The following is a 17662-nucleotide window of genomic DNA, read 5'->3' as shown; positions in this document are numbered from 1 at the left end:
TACGGTAGCACACACCCCCAGTCACAGAGCACCAACTGTACTCACTTTCTCCACACACGACTCTCATTCTCCTACAAACACACAGCGGTTTTCCTGTTTGCTGTCTTGTCAACATCAGGTTTTTTTTCTCTGACCTTTGATTTTCCTCCGGCTCGGTGGCGGGCAGCCAAACCGACGGCAGTTCGCTGGCATGATCAAAGCCTGTCGCTGCTTCAGAAAATGAATCACCACCTAGGGAAAATATGCCAACCTATCCACTTAGCACAACTAGAGTGCCGACGATAAACATGCTGGTACTTCCGTGTAAGATAACGTCTTATAACCTACTCATATAAAACTGCTTTGCAAGTAGAATTTATAACTTCATGACCAATCATTTACTGAAAAGTAAAGGTTGCCAATAACAATCTTGATAAAACAATAAAAAAATATTTTCATATTTTATAGCTCTCTGTTTGCAGCAGCCTCGTCACATACATCACCTTTAGAAAACTCGCTGCAGCCCAGTGGAAAATGGAGTTGATCAAGCAAATACTTTTCTTTTTTTTTTCTTTCGTCTCAAAATACTTTATACCCTGGGGGAGGGAAGAATTAAGCAACACCTTACGATTTAGGTGTAAACAAAACGGCTTCAGCTCTATTAAGTTTCCTGAGAGATTCACAGCAGCAGTAAGTTATTTTGATGAAGAGTACATCAGCTGTTCTGAGTAAACCAACAGATGGAGTTGGATAATTAACAGTCCTGCCCAAATTTTCCTTCTCTATGGTTTTACCATCGATAACTGGATGCAGTACCAAGTCGTTCTGCCAGATAGATCAGACACATCCCAAAAGATGTAGCGTCTGAAAACCATCCATAGGGTCTCCCCATCCAAGGGGCGTGGCTCCAACGGAGGCGTATCAAACTGTCTTTGCACATGGCTGGTCAGCGCTCCGCCCAATCAGAGCAACGGAGGAGTTGATGTATTCAGAGTGACAGGAATGAGTCAACGGGGAGAGTGTGTTGTGTAGAAGAGCAAATTAAACTTTTTCTGCAGCCTCTCGGTAAATACATCTACCTTGCTGAGGAATGAGTGCTGTCTCTGGTTCAATTTCAAAGGAAAAGTCCAAGTCTTTCACTGTCCATGCCAAAGCCGATTCAGACAACCACTAATCCTCAACTGCAGCCATGTACAGTGTTTACTCCCAGATTACAACGTCACCGTGCTGTTGTCGTCGTGTTAAGCCCACCCAGAGACTCTCTGCAGATATAGACTGATTTGATTTGCTTCCCGTGACTTTTGGGCGTAGCTAATGAGCTCCAACGGAGGCAGCTGATGAACATTTAAGCTTGCTAGCTAGATTTGCTAGCCAGGTTGTAGTGCCAGATATCTATCTATATATATATATATATATATATGTATGTGTATGTATATATACATTTTTTAAATTTAATTACATTTTTTTAAAGCATTTACACAGGGCAGGAGGCTTCTTGCCACTGACTGACTAGAAGGCTTTTACTCTCAACTGCTCCCATCCATCCCTGAGGCTTTGATGCTTCATCAGCCTGTTTGTCAGCTCGAATATTTTCAATTTTTTAATCCACCCTTCTCAAAGTGCTTTGAATGAAATGTAAATAACACTTCAAACTGAGAGGATGAGAGAAATGTAAGGAAAAGAGGACATGGAAATAAGATGAACTGTTGTGACTAGTTTATCAATAACCCCCCACCCCTTATTTTCATATCTTTTACTTAGTTTACTTTTGCACACTATTCCTACTCTCTTCGGTCTCACAATTCCTACCTTTCTTTCTTTCTTTCTTTCTTTCTTTCTTTCTTTCTTTCTTTCTTTCTTTCTTTCTTTCTTTCTTTCTTTCTTTCTTTCTTTCTTTCTTTCTTTCTTTCTTTCTTTCTTTCTTTCTTTCTTTCTTTCTTTCTTTCTTTCTTTCTTTCTTTCTTTCTTTCTTTCTTTCTTTCTTTCTTACAATTCCTACTCCTGTTTCTCACACACACAGAAAGAGGAGTATAAATAGTGTTACCGATTTGAACTGAACTATTGGCAAAGTAACAGTAGTATTAATCCTCAGGTTTAGTTGCATGAATTTTTCTTAAGGTTATACAGTGATGCAATATAGATGCAGTGTGGTTTCGGGGGTAAAACTCTGACTCTTGAGATCTTTATTATACCTATATATCTTGTGTGAATGGCAAATATTGGACTTTCACTGCACGTCTTCATAAAGCATTGCCGGACATTACTGGAAAGTGAGCAGCATCTGGGTGATTGAGTGCTATCACTCTAACAGATTGATAAAGTTCTTAAGGCTGCATATCTCATGCCTGAAAACTGCTATGAAGTGGTTTGCGCATATGTATGCAAGTGAAAAAAACAACACCAAAAGGAGGGAGAAAACGGAGGAGAAGAGGAGGACCCTCCTGCCGAAGGCCAGTGGGGTTGACGAAAAAAAGAGAGATTGGAAAGGAAGGAGTCACAGATATATTATTACATAGGGCAAAATATTTTTATAGTAATTATCAATTAGCTGAAGAACTATTATGACTGATACATGGTTAGTTGATGGACTACAGAGACGACTATATAAACAGGTTTACGATACGCATCACGATACTTGAGCCACGATACGATACACATTGTGATATCCCGATTATGCGATATCCCGATTATTATATTCTACATAGTTCACCGAAAAATTTAAAAATGCATTACACATCTTAAAATCCAAGTTGTATATATGTACATCAGATGATAGTGATGGATCTTAAAATCTGAGTTGCACGTTCATCAGATTATAGTGACAATTCATGGGACAAACTGAGTCAAAACAAAGTTTTATTATAACTATACAAGCTAAAGTTACAACATATTTGTATATGTTTTTCATATTATTTACATCATATGAAATTAACATTAAATTTAGTATGAGGTTGCTTTAATTATGTGGCAAATGATAATAAACACAAGAAAGATGGGTACTAAAACCAAGGACAGGCACAGTGATCAGTCAGTATAGATATAAATCCATAAATAAATAAACCTCTGTCCATTATTTTTCATTTTTTAAGGACAGGCAATTGTGTTATATAAAAAATAAATTATAAAATGAAATAAAACGTGAAATAAAACCTGAGCTCAGTGCAGGGCCCTCCCAGGGTTGGTAGAGAGTGGCAATGCCCAGGACTGTCACTTAGGTAGGAGCACTGGGTGATATAATGGGAAAAAAATAGGGGATATAAAAAAAACAAATTTAAAAAACAAATCGATATTCAAATTTTGAATATCGATATTGAATCGGCTGGAAAAGTATCGCGATATATTGCCATATCGATATTTTTGCCCACCCCTAGTCAGAGGGGGAGATTGGAGGTCAGTGCTCAGCTCTGGAAGCTCTGACCTGCAAACATCTACAGCAGAAGAGAAGATGGGGCAGACCAGTACAACAAACTACAAGATCAATGGAGTGCAGTTATGCTTATAAGCTGAAGAGGAAAGGAAGGGAGCAGAAGAAGATCCATGCAGCGGATCCCCCTGCAGCGTAGCACTATTGCAGCATATCTAGGACAGAGCTATGTTTAAGACGAGTCTGCTCTAGTCTTGTCCTGTAGCTGCAGCTATGACACATTCAAGTGTAGACTAAGTATAAGAATAAATTTTTTAAGTTTGGGTTTAAAGGTGAAGGTGGAATCAGCCTCCTTAACCCAAATTGATCGCTGGTTCATAGTAACGCTGCCTGATAGCAGAAGGCCCATCCTCCAGATCTACATTTGGATACTCTAGGACCCACAAGTAAACCTGCACTCTGGGAACAGAGACCTGTATTAGGAACATAAGGTACCATCAGGTCACTACCATGCCGTCACGGACCTTTTTATATGTGGAATAAAAAGAAGTTAGGGGTTAGAGGTTCTTTGTGCATCCCCTGACTTGCTGTCCAACTATTTATGGTACACTGGGTGACAGCTTCCTCATCACTGTCTTATTGATGTAAACGGACCCGTGAATCAAGTCAAAGCAGGTTTCACTCTCACAAGAACTAAAAAAAACAGAAGAAAGAAGGACATGGAGTGTTAGAGAGACAAAACAAAAGAAAAACAAACACAGCGGTGGCATGTTTTTGTGTCTTCAGTCACATAAACCAGACCTGCGCTCAGTCTGAAGGACAGAACTTTAGCACACAAACTTCAGCGTCGCACATACAGCATCACTCTCCTTGACTCGGTGTGACACTTGTAGAGAGACAGTCAAGTTTAGTTATGAGGTTATAGCTGTAAGAGTTTACAGATTATTTATTCCAGATAAACATGGATGTAATATGCAACAGTCCTTGTGCGTCAAAGAGGTTTTTCCCACGATTTGCATGGAAAGAGTTGAGGGAATATTCAGCTACTTTTGTTTGATTAATTACACAGTATTTAATTTGAACATTTACTTTTCATTTACAGGAATATTCCACACTTTAGTACTCTGAAAACTTTCCACAAGATGTTCATTTGACGGCTGAGATGTTTATTTATTTTCTTAAACCCAGAACATGCATTTAAACAGACATGTCAGGGTTAATTATGTTTAAATCAAAATTTAAATTTTCTTCATGTAATATTTTTTTCAGCTTTGTTAGAATTTCCTTTCAGACATGAGATATATGTAGCAACGGTGCTTTCATCGGCCTATTAAAGCAATGAAATTCAGTCATTGAGACTCATCTTTAACATTAAACCTTGCTCATATTTCATTTAGACGTGCCTATGAAACCGAACATTAAAATCATGCCAAGTGTGTAGTTGTTGTGTATAACATCAGCCTGTTATAAATCTTAACCCTGCTGGTATGACCAAGCTAACATACTTTGTCTTTTAGCCCCACTTTTCTTCCTGCACCAATCTATTCTCACTTTTAATCAGATTTACACATACAGCTTTTTTTATCGACAGAGATTTTTAATTTTTAACACATACTTACTAGCATTTATTTCTGGAACTATTTTAACTTTATCGGACGGGAACTGAAATTACACAAATGTTTCTTCACCCCGGTGTGCACGCATCTGTGCGTCTGTATTTGAGGAAGTAAATGAGATGGAGAGTGAAATGATGTCAGTGAAATCCAAAACTGGAAATCTTCAAATAATCTGCCTTCGAGGAGGAAAACAAACCCCAAACAAAACAGATTTGGTTCATATGGGAGGAAAAGGAGCTTTGTTTTGTTATTCGTCCTTTTAAATCCTCATTGTCTCTGTTGCTTTCTCTTTTTTAGGCTTTAGGAGAAATGAGGAGATGAGAGCAATGGAGGTGCTTCCCATCCTCAAAGAAAAAGTTGCCTTTCTGTCAGGTAAGATTATCCTTTAGTGTAGTTTTGTCTCATGAGTCTACCAAGCCTAACTGTCTGATCACAGCAAGTAAGATGTCTATGAAGTGCACTGAAGTCCTCAGCTTACACACACACACACACACACACACACACACACACACACACACACACACACACACACACACAAACATACAGTTTCCCAGCGTCGGCCTCGGGCCACTCTACTGCAGCCTTTGTCACTTGTACTTCCTCTGCTTCACACACACATGTGTGCGCGAAGCGTGGACATAATAGCAAGCTGTGCTCTCTGCCTGTAAAAACTCCGGGGGTCTGGCTGAGGCCCAGACACTTAGCCCTTGACCCATCCTCAAACACACACATACGCAGACGACACACAGTGCATATACTGCCACAGACACAGTTATCTATTGTGCAACTAGTGTCAACAGGACTGTAAAACTGAGAGCTGCAGCTGCCTGTGTCTTTTCTGTATCCCTGTCCGCACAAAGGAAGCTGGCTCATGTCTGACACACACAAACAGACACACACACACACACACACACACACACACACACACACACACACACACACACAGTACATACTAACATACACAAACACACAATCTTAAATAATGCCAGAGAAAACTCACAGCAGGCCGAGCTGGAGGTTTGGACTGCCAAGAACATCCAGCAGGATTATTTGTACAACACACAAATACATTATTCATCCCTTGTGTGTGTGGGTGTGTGTATGTGTGTGCGCGCGTGCATGTGTGTATTATTATATATCTATATGAATGCAAATGCCATTGGGAAACCACTCGCAAAGGAGATGCCTGCAAAACCAAAAAAGAAAAACATTAGTGTCCAGCGTGTGTGTGTGTGTGTGTGTGTGTGTGTGTGTGTGTGTGTGTGTGTGTGTGTGTGTGTGTGAGTGTGAGTGGATGTGTGTGTGTGTGGTGTCAGGCCTCCTTATTTGGTCCATTTCTTGTTCAGCGAAGGACACTGGAAGAAACACAATGATGGAGACAATGATTCAGTCAGATCTGCTGAGATTGTGAGAGTGAGATACAGGGCAGTGTTGCCATGGAGATGACTCGCTGTCAGCTACCACATCTCACAGTAAACGCTGGTGCAGTAATTGGGTTTGAAATGAAGGAGCGATGGCCGTAGAGGAGGGGCCGCTGGTGAAGAGGAGGGTAAATGAGCTAAGCCTATTATCCCCAATCTGGCCTCTTAATAAATTGACCACGCTTGCAGGCTCGTATTTGCCTGCTACCATGTGAAAGTTTTTCTTCCCCTGAGCCGACGGCTCGAGCCTACTGGGGCAAAGCAAGCCGACCGAACTCACTCATTCGTGGACCGAGCTCCATCGGACTGTGTTTTACAAGTTCCCTCGTGAGCGATGCCGCTTTCTGCTTCTGTGGTCAGGAGCAAAATATATATTTTTTTTTAATAAAACCACATTTTCATTACTCAGTCACACAGTTGTGTGCTGTTCAAAGGAAAGTGACGTCATATTATTCAAAGAGATGGACTCCGACTTAACGATTTTTGATTTCTTAAATAATGTCTTGTATCACAGTGGCGAACAGACACCAATGAATGCTTTTTGATATATGATATAGAAAGATCTTGAATTTGGCTTGAATTTGGCAGCATCTGTTATCTTTCACTGCCAAATACCAAAAGTAAAGGCCATCACAAGGAAAATGAGGAAATTCCTGAAACTGGATGACAAGTTTCCATAGTTGAGCAAAGATGCACATGCTTTACAAATGTATGTAACCTGAGCCAGAACGGCACGAGCAAGCATCAGATGTGACTCGGATGTTGTGTTACCAGCACTTTTTTTTTCACGCTGGAATGTAATTGTTAAGTAGAAAACACATGTACAACAGGCACAAGTGGGATATCATTTCATAGCTTTTTGTTTGTATGTTATTGCCTTAGTTCAGTAATTTGAAGACAGAAAACACAAGTGGAAACCTTTGGCCAGTTGGTTTTTTTTATGTTGAATTTTCCATTCAAACAAATACAGTTTTGGACACTTTTACTTGTGGCTTTGAAAGTAAATCAGAGTCAACAGGTCAGAGTAGTTAGTGAACGCAGACAAAATCAATCAAAAAAAATGTCATCTGAGCCCCTGAAGTTGATGTACTACGGTATTTGGTTAATACTGGGAATACAATAAGTAATGTGAGTCATGCTTCCCTCAACTTTTAAATCTTTAAAACTTTAAAGCTTTGATTAAGAAAATGTATTTGTGTGAAATTAGTACTAATTGGTTGATAGAGACATGCCAAATTTGCAATAAGTTTACACAATATTTGAACTGAAACATTTTTATTATGATCTTAAGCTATGCTTCTTTTTTTGCTCTATTCATTAAAATCATTTTTGCATCATCAAATGTAATATGTGCTCAGCACCCAGTGAATAGTTGTACACAGTTACACAACATGCAGCAACGCTTCAAAGCTTTTGGTGTTTGTTGAATAATTGAACACTGTTCTCAGCCACTTCACGCCTTTTTTTTTGTTCATCTCCGTTCAAATTGGACCTTCCTAAAATGTTTTAGTGCTTGTGTGCTAATACAATTTCAGATCAGAGTAAACTTATGATTTTATATATATGTGTGTAATATATTGTATTTATGGTCTGTTCCTGATTTGATGAGGCTTTACATGGAGCAAAAATCAGATCAAATCTATATTAATTGTGTGTGGCTATGTATGTTTTTCTAGGTGGAAGAGACAGACGTGGGGGTCCGGTTTTAACGTTTCCATCACGCAGCAACCACGACAGAATACGAGCTGATGATCTACGGAGACTGATTGCCTACCTCGCTGGCATCCCGAGGTTACACCTTTTTTCCTTGTGATATACATGTGTGTATGTGTGTGTGTTTGAATGCAGTTGAATGTGTTTCTTTTCTAAGTAAAATGATCGGTGCCTCAAAAACAGGACAAACACATCAGAGCAAGTGGTCAGGCTGTAGAAGCTGACACGTGACGGGACTGAGATGAGCATGTGAGAGGCAGGAGAAGAGTCAGTCAGCCCGACGCAGGTTCACAGCTGCCTGAAGTCAGTTTCAAAGGCTCTGTGATGCCGATGCAGAGTGGGGAAAGCCTCAGCTCAGAGGTGGGATTTACAGCAGTAATCAGATGAAAGAAGAAAAGAGTTATCAGCGGCGTGAAAGCGGTGTCGTTGAGGGGTGGGGGTGGGGGAAGATTAAAACTCACAGAGATGGAGAGCGCATGTGTGAGGAGGTGTGTGCGAGCGAGCGAGCGAGCGGCTGTGTGTATGAAAGCAAAACATAGTGTCGCAGTAGCTGAGGCAGAGCAGCAGGAGCGGCAGCGGTAGCAGGAGTTACACTGGGCGAGTAGGTCCTCACCTCCCAGGTAACACATCTGTTGTCTCCACCTCTCGTGTCACTTAATTTTTCTTTTTAACCTGCCACTGCCCCTCTCCATCCACCCTCTCTGCCTGCTCTCATCTCCATGTTTTGAATAATCCTTTTTTTATTTTCCATTCCTTGCAACACTAAAACTTGCGTATCTTCATAAGCTTCATCTTAACAGTGTATTTTCAAGCGATTAAACATGTTCTATTTTGGGAAAGGGGGCATCTGTACTCCGCTGCCTGCTGGCCGTCAACTGGCAGGCTCTTGCATAGAGAAGAGATGATGTTTGGAAAAGGATGGAGTTGTTTAAAGATGTACTGATTGAAAGGCATGAAGAGAACTTGTGTAATGGCACCCAAAAATGATGGATTCTGCACATTTTCTTTGAAGAATATCTAAAATGATTTAAATTGAAAGCAGTCAGCGGTGGTGAATATCGTTAGTCACAATGTCGGGGGAAAACCAATGGTTGTCTAATTGGCAACAAAATTGTTTGCATACTATAAATTATGTTGATAGTTTCTGTTAGTTGGATGATTTTAGACACTTAGAGCAGATTTTAGTGTGTGTGTGTGTGTGCGTGTGTGTATGTGTGTGTGTGTGTGTGTGTGTGTGTGTGTGCGTGTGCGTGTGCGTGTGCGTGTGTCGTTGTGGAGTAATAATAGCCAGGACTTGGCACCACAGGGGAAAGAAGTCAGTGATGCAAAAATGTGCTGATTTGTGTTTTTATATGAAAGTACACATTGTGACTCATTTGTCACTGGTCTGCCCGTGTGTGTCGGCGTATGTGGGTGGGTGTGTGGGATGTGCGTTTGCTGCGGAGGCTTCTCACAGTATATGAAATGCGTCATTTCACTGCTTGTTTTGGTCCGTTTCTCATATCTTCCCTTTTCCCCCCTCTTCCATGTCCATCTTGCTTCCTCTCTCTGTTTCCCCTCCATCATCCCCCTCTCATCCTTTCCCACGCCCGTCATCTGTCTCCTCTCATTCTCTGTGGATTATACCCTCCGTTCCCTCTGTCCCTCACTCTCTCTCTCTCTCTCTCCTCTTTAATTCCTCCCACTCCTGCTGACCCGCAATCCCCGTGCAGCGAGGATGTGTGTAAACATGGCTTCACGGTCATTGTTGACATGCGTGGCTCCAAGTGGGACAGCATCAAGCCTCTGCTGAAGATCCTGCAGGAGTCGTTCCCCTCCTGCATCCACGTCGCCCTCATCATCAAACCAGATAACTTCTGGCAGAAGCAGAGGACTAACTTTGGTAGCTCGAAGTTTGAATTTGAGGTAGGATCACATGCAAACAAGACGGCAGTAGATGCTTAATTAACTGAGGAGTAATGATGTCACAGTACAATGTTATAATGGTATGTGAATATGATGCATGTCAATCTGAGGGGGGGTGGTGTCAGCTGGGTTAGTGTCAGCTGTGCTGTGATGACAATCAGTGTAAGCACCTCCAATCAGCAACTCACAGTCGGTACATTTCATTATTTGTCCCTCCCCGCTGCTTTGGACACAAGCATCACCAGCCAGTTGTCTGCCAGAGGAAAAATGTCATCATGTTCAACCCGAAAACGGCTCACAGCGGATCATGCGGGCAAACATTTGTGAAGCTGACAGTCGTGCATTGAATTTATTTCCTGAGCTCATATAATAACATCTTCTCACAGCAGGAATATTTCTGCGCTCTGACTAGTTTAGAGTTGCAAACTAATACCACGATGTGCACCACTGTGCTCTCACAACACAGTGAGCAAAAGACGTTAGTGCCAATATAGAGAATGCCCCCCAGATGATGTTTAAGTAACTTTCTTCCCCAGTTTAATGCATCATTAAAGTTTACCTACTGAGATAATGATCATCTTCTTGGTCATAGTAGTAGGACATTGTTGTTTTCTCATCTCACATACTGCATTATCCGCTCAGTCTGGTTTATTTCAGCTCTGTATGTGCAGTCTGTGCTGGGCTCCAGGACAGAATGTTTCTGATGCTGAGTGGGATTGCGGTGTGTTGTTTTTTCTTTCTATAGCTGTCTGAGTGAATGCAGTGCTGTGGAATTAATTTTGATTGCTCACATGCCCATGCACTCACAAATCCACTGTAGTCTAATGACCTCACATTGATTATTTGATAGGAAGAATGTCCTGAAGGCAGGGCGCAGCTATCCACATGCTGCCCCTGCTATGCCACATGAGTGATGTAATAACAAAATCTTTATGGAGTTAATTAGAATTATGGAAATGTATGCAGATGTAATTACTACCGCCACTTTGATTACTTTAAATCAGCGTCTCAAACAACAGCTCAACTCCCTTTTCAGTGCTATTATGACCTGAAACCATCATAGAATTATTATCACTTGTGCTTTCTGGTTTCTTTTTCCAGAAAAGAGTAAAGAGGAGTGAACCGCTCGAGAGTATCGGAGCTTATTTAACATTAAAAAACCAAAACAATTCTTAAGGGCTGCAAGGCAATTATCATATATATCGGTGCTCCAACTATTTAAAGAAGGGTTGGGAAGTTTTACCATCAAAAAAGTGCAAATGTAGAAGAAGGTAAGAATAAGAAGAAACTCTTTGTCTTTGAAGAGCGAAAACAGAAATATATAGAGAGCTTCATGTTGACCTGGATGCCGACAGGATTACTAAGAGAGAGATTTGTTTTTTGACACACAAAAAAATTGTTCCACAGTGTCAGAAAACCGGGTATGAATTAATGATGCTCATATCCAACAGCACAAAATGATGATAGAGAATATAAAAGCTGGACTCCGCTTAAATCCTTTGGACAGAGCTTAAAATTGCCATTATTGAAAGGCTTTCCACAATGTTAAAGGAACCTGAACATGTAGCAATGAAAGTCTGGCAGAGACATGACTGCGTGAAGTATAAATAATTCTGCTGAAGTTTAAAATATTTGTTAAACTCAGGGTTGAGTCTAATTCTGGTCAGGGCCTTTCCTTTCTGTATACGTCACTACCTAAATTCAAGCTGAATATATCATTATTGCCTTTTCTTTTTATTAGATTGAATTAATGTTTCTGTAAAATTGATCAGGACTATAGCTGTTGAAAATATGTGTATCTAATCTAGCCTGTAGATGTTGTATCTCTTTTATTAGTTATGCACATCTTGTTTCCAACATTTTCATCTGGCTTGCTGGGATGGAAACCAGAGGATCAGTGTCTCTCTGTCTCTCTGTTGCTCTGTCTTAACTTCACATTTGAAAAGAAAATGCAAGCCAGAGCGCAAGCAAACTTCAGATCCGATCCTTATTGATAAATCTCATTAATTAGCAGCGAGAGGGAAAACTACCCAAACCTGCTGCCTCGTGTGTAACGGTGAACACGGCAGCTCCAGCATTTTCCTCTGGCGAGAGCTGATGGGCTGTTTTACATGAGGAAGTGTGTGCGTCTCCGCGTTGTTTGGTGTACACAAAGCCCTTATGAGCTATCACTTCATCTCCATCCATCTTTGGCCATGTGTGTGGGGGTGTTGTGTGGAGGTGGCTCAGCAGAAACACAGAGGCAATGAAAACAAGCGAGGAGACATTTCTCAATTTGATATTGGAATATTAATGGAGCTTTAGAGATCGATTTGGTTGAGACATATTCCTGCAGAGAACCTCTTTAGTATATGTGAATACTTTGAGTTCTTTTATATTTTTTGCAGGTTAATTTCAAAATGTTGATACAGTATCAAGGAGCTTTTTATTTAATTTATGTATTATGTCATAGATAAAGGTTTCTACTGAAAGTTGGCTTTCTGTGACACAGCTATAATTAAAAAATAATGTTGTTGAATTCGCCTTTGCTCAGTGTGAAATATTATGCAGCACTCAAATGTTGGAAAAATCCACAGCAAGGCGAGAACATGAGCCTAAATCCCCCTAAATATACACACATACATCTTTCTCTCCACCTTCTCTCCTCCACCAGACCACCATGGTGTCACTAGAGGGCCTGACGAAGGTCGTGGACCCGTCCCAGCTGACGGCGGATTTCGACGGCAGCCTGGACTACAATCACGAGGAGTGGATAGAGGTAGGACTGGCCGGCCCACATTCCTAAAAAATGTCCACTGATGCTTAAATGCAGAGGCACAACAAGAGTGTAAACACCAACAGGGCTTCATTAGCTCGGTGCCCAGAGGCACATCTCCTCTAACAGCACCCAGAACTTAATATGCCCTGGGCTTTTTCCAGCGATTTAAAGATTATTTAAGCCTTTTGCATTTCCACTGAAGTTTAAAGCACAGAGTGGTCGAGGCAAACACTTATCACTCATCAGACGGTCAGGACCGTTACACTGACTTTTCAAACTTACATAGCAGTCAAACCAGCAAATGTGCTTCAGCTGTATTCTTGCAAAGTCTAAATGTTGTGTTTGCAGACTTCAGTTATTTTTATGGGTTGTTATTAAAGGTAAAAGTGGAAGTAATACACAGAATATGCAACCATTCAGACATGTTTATTTCTCTAAGCCTTCACCACTAAAGTTACAGGTAATCTCCAAAATAAGTGTCCATTGTGGTGGGAATGGAAAATGGTGATGAAAAGAACATAGTTTCTTAAGTTACTGCAGATTTTTCCGATTTGTTTCATCGTTGTTCATGTCTTTACGCAGGTGCGCGTGGCCTTTGAGGAGTTCTCTGGTCATGCCACTCAGATGTTGGCTCGACTAGAGGAGATGCAGGAAACCGTGTCAAGGAAAGACTTTCCACAAGACCTGGAGGGAGCTCGGCGGATGATAGAGGAGCACGCCACGCTAAAGAAGAAGGTCATAAAAGCTCCTATAGAAGAGCTGGACACTGAGGGACAAAGGTGAGAAACATAAACGAAACAACATTACTAATTATGCAAAAAACTCTATGCACTTCTTCATTTTATTTTCTTGAAAAGATATATGTTAAGCGCTGCGAAACACTCACCGTAAGCCCTTCATGAGTTTAACTGTTAGTACATGTCTCTGCAAACATCCCATATTAAAGCAATATTCCCACCCCGAAAGAACATTCAGTAAGTTGATTCTTTCAGTACAATCCAAAGCTTCCAAAGTTCTAAAAGAAAACTTTCATGGAAACAAATTAAGACCTACAAATGGAGATAAGTTGCTTAAAACCGTGAAAAGAGGCCAGCTGGACATTTTTGAATTCGAGTCCATTTGTTTTTTTCCATGTCAGTGTGGTCTAGTATGGTGTCAACCACGAGCAGGACATTAATGATCAGCCACGAGAGCAGAAAATAGAGACTGCATCACTGCTAAAGGTGTTGGGAGATGAGAATCATAAACGCTGGCTGATAAGATATCTTTCTTTACTGCTGTAACGTTGTAAAGCACGTCACCAGACTTAGCAGTCAGACATGTAGAACAACAGTTTCGCAGAGAGCAGGTTAAAAAGAAAGAAAGAAAGAAAGAAAGAAAGAAAGAAAGAAAGAAAGAAAGAAAGAAAGAAAGAAAGAAAGAAAGAAAGAAAGAAAGAAAGAAAGAAAGAAAGAAAGAAAGAAAGAAAGAAAGAAAGAAAGAAAGAAATCGCATCACAGATTCCTCACAGTGTGTGCATCAGGTGGAGCGAAATAGGAAAACTTTTTTTTCGTAAAAACAAGACACAAATGAATAAACCATAATTCTTGCACAGTAACTGTAATGTCAGCACAAACTTCATTTCCAGGTTGCTCCAGCGCATTCAGAGCAGCGAGCCTTACCCCAACCGCAGCGGCAACAGCGGGGGAGGCGGCGGCAGCGGTGGCAGCGGCGGCGTATGCAACGCAGACACCCAGGGTCTGGTGCCCCGGATCAGCCAGCTGCTGGACAAACTGCACTCCACCCGGCAGCACCTCCACCAGGCCTGGCATGTTCGCAAGCTCCAGCTGGACCAGTGCTTCCAGCTCCGCCTGTTTGAGCAGGATGCAGAGAAGGTCAGTGCACGGTAGGAATCAGGGTGTCGTTCAGCATCAGCTGGGATCACTGTGGGGCATGCAAATGCCGATAATAAACAAAACCCAGTTGTAGCCACAGAGAGGCATTGATTGATGCCATTTGTGAAGATCTGATAAACTGGTATTCGTTCTGCTTCGGCCATTAAAGGGACATTTAAACTTAATTACACAAATATAAGAGGTAGAAACTAGGCAGCTCCATCCTTCACAACAGAGACTGTAGGATGGTAGATATATTATTCACGGCCACATTCTCTGGCTGTCAGCCAGACGGCTCAGGTGATGACAACTGTGGCTGAAAAAAGCAAAAGACAAGGAGGGAAATGTAGACATTTATGTTTGAGTGAGTAGAATGAAATAGCAGGCTGCAGCTTCCTCTGCTGCTGCAGTCTTGGATGCACTGCAGTAGTAGGAGCTTGTTGCTAGGACACCATAGGCAACGAGTTGTTCTCTCGGAGAGCCTGAGAGGATACTCTTAACAGAGGCTTTCCATTTCTCTGTATTGTGGCCTGGAAAGATGACAACTCTGGGAAGACACACAAACACTTGCAGGTCTTGCCTACAAGCCTGTGCACTCATGGTTTCAGCTGCTGCTGAACGTGTGTGTGTGTGTTTCTATATGTTTTCATGAAGTTTACTAACATCATTTACTTCTGTTTGCATCGTGTGTGTCTGTCCTGACGCCCCTGTGCCTCAGATGTTTGACTGGATCATGCACAACAAGGGCTTGTTCCTGGCCGGCTACACCGACATCGGCAACAACCACCCCCACGCCGTAGAACTGCAAACCCAGCACAACCACTTTGCGATGAACTGCATGGTAAGACACATGCTCACACATTCACACCACCATTTAATACTCCTTCGCCCACTTAGACTCCCATGGACTCAAGTCCATGCCCTGCACTGTGCAATCATATAGTTATTGTACTTAACATCAACCTCCACTACTGTGTTTGAGTGTTTGTTTAGTGCAACCTGTGCCTTTATGCACATTTTCTACAGAGAGGAGCAACACAACTAGAAATTAAGTAATCCTTTTCTCTATAACAGTTGGGCTTACATAACTATTATGAAACAGTTGAGGCCACGCATCTATTGAGCTGCTACTTTCTACTCGTGTGTGAAAAAAGCAGTTGCTTCCTTTTCGTTAAGCCCTTAATTTTCCTTTTCCTTGGAATTTTCTTCTTTTTTTTTGGAGAGGGGGTAAATTCTTCTTTTCAAATGAAGTATTACACAAGACGTCAATATTGCGGCCACCCCGCCCTCTTTTTCTTGTCCCAATGCGCAGAATGTCTACGTGAACATAAACCGGATCGTGTCAGTTGGCACCCGCCTTCTGGATTCGGGTCACTACGCCTCCCAGCAGATCAAGCAGATCTCAAGCCAGCTGGAGCAGGAGTGGAAAGCCTTCGCCGCCGCGCTGGACGAACGCAGCACGCTGCTAGAGATGTCAGCCAGCTTCCACCAGAAATGTGACCAGGTGAGCCCAACGCATCCATGTGCTCGGCTGTTTCAAGAGGGAGGTATTTATTTTATTTGGATGTCTATTTTTTTGCAGCCGACAGGTGCACGCAGAGGGATTACTCAGGCATTGTGTCTCGATAGACCCAGATTTCAGAATGATTGTTGTACACTGTGTTCATTGTCGGAGGAGTGGACATAAAGATGTGATTAGTGCAAATGTGCATGGTTGTCACTCAATCCCTCTTTCACATTCTGGCTGATCTAAACAGTAAAAACGCAGGTTGGTAGCTGGGCTCCATGCCAGGTTTGAGTAAAGGCACAGGCAGTAGGAGAAACTGCAGGTTCTGGACATCATACTGCTTTTAACATCATTACATAACTGGAACACCACATCTGTTAGCTGCAAGTTGATTTTGTTTTTTTTTATTAACATGGTAGTGACAAAGTTAGTCTTTCTCATCACTATGATTTACAATATGAGTTATTTTTCGGACTCGACTTGCAGTGTCAGCTGAAAGTACTGCAGCGATACTAAACTCACTAATGAAAAGAGCAGAGCTATTTCTTTTTTCTGATTTGTAAGGTGGTTGGCAGACAATTCTGGGTAAATTTCCTCTGTCAGCCCAAGTGAAGTGCGGATGATAAATCTTATTGTACTGCAGTTATCGGTCTTTTGGACTATGGGCAGTTTTTGAGTGGTGCAAAGGCTCATGGGAACATTAACAGATCTATTTTGGTTATTAAATAAACAGTGTTTTAAGTGGAAAAAAATCTGCTTTTTTGTGTTTAGAAATTACGTTTTCAGTACCTGAGAGAAAAATGACAAAAGTTGCTGTTTGAATCAGACACTGAAGCCAGGATTAGAAGGAAGTTAAAATGGGTCGTCGGGAAAGCTGGTTCAGTGTGGTTTAGAAGTGTGTTGCATGCTAGAAAACCCCTTGATAGTTTAGGGTTTAACTTTACAGCACTATTGCATAAGAGATAACTTTTTTTATTTCTTTTACGTAGTTGCTTGCTTACGTAGGGTTCAGCTGATGTAACTTTCAAAGTTGACATATTGCTGGGCTGTTCAGATTATATGACTTTCTGTCTTGAAGTAATTTAGCTGTTTACGTTATTTGGGCGGATGGTTGCTCGCTACATGATCTGATAGAGACTGGATCACCTTTTGTTAGTACACATGGGAAAAGAGGCGTCACCACAGGCAAAATAGGAGTTAATCATGTCAAAATGGTCCAAGGGGGGAAGCGAACGGAGCAAGCTGGGTGAAGGAATGGGGTGAGAACACGGGGCAGAAGAGATTGTCTGCTCCTTAGAGAGTTGAAAGTGGATTCAAAGAAGAGTGAAAAAGTAGCTGCCTGTTGCTCGTTTATTGTGGTGTGACTTCCGTCTTCCTCAGGGTGACGTCAGCCGAGGCCTTGCTCTGTGATGGACCGTAGCTCAAATGGAGCTTCCCCGCACAGCTCCAGATATTTAGAGCTACTTTTAGTCAGTCATGTGTCACCGTGAAGTACCAGCTGCCAAATGTCAGCCAATTTGCCACC

The 17662-nt window shown here is 41.6% G+C and overlaps 1 protein-coding gene across 1 annotated transcript in view; it reads left to right on the top strand.

Moving 5' to 3' along the window:
• LOC133460480 (triple functional domain protein-like) overlaps window positions 1–17662 on the top strand; it is a 95298-nt gene that overhangs the window by 31615 nt on the left and 46021 nt on the right. Inside the window, 8 exon segments of the mRNA XM_061741050.1 lie at window positions 5257–5331; window positions 8057–8171; window positions 9806–9998; window positions 12652–12756; window positions 13339–13535; window positions 14384–14630; window positions 15349–15471; window positions 15943–16134. Coding sequence (XP_061597034.1) covers window positions 5257–5331; window positions 8057–8171; window positions 9806–9998; window positions 12652–12756; window positions 13339–13535; window positions 14384–14630; window positions 15349–15471; window positions 15943–16134 — 1247 coding nt within the window.

Source organism: Cololabis saira, chromosome 15 (assembly GCF_033807715.1).
Source record: "Cololabis saira isolate AMF1-May2022 chromosome 15, fColSai1.1, whole genome shotgun sequence".
Classification (NCBI taxonomy): domain Eukaryota; kingdom Metazoa; phylum Chordata; class Actinopteri; order Beloniformes; family Belonidae; genus Cololabis; species Cololabis saira.
This window is presented reverse-complemented; position numbering and strand designations above follow the sequence as displayed.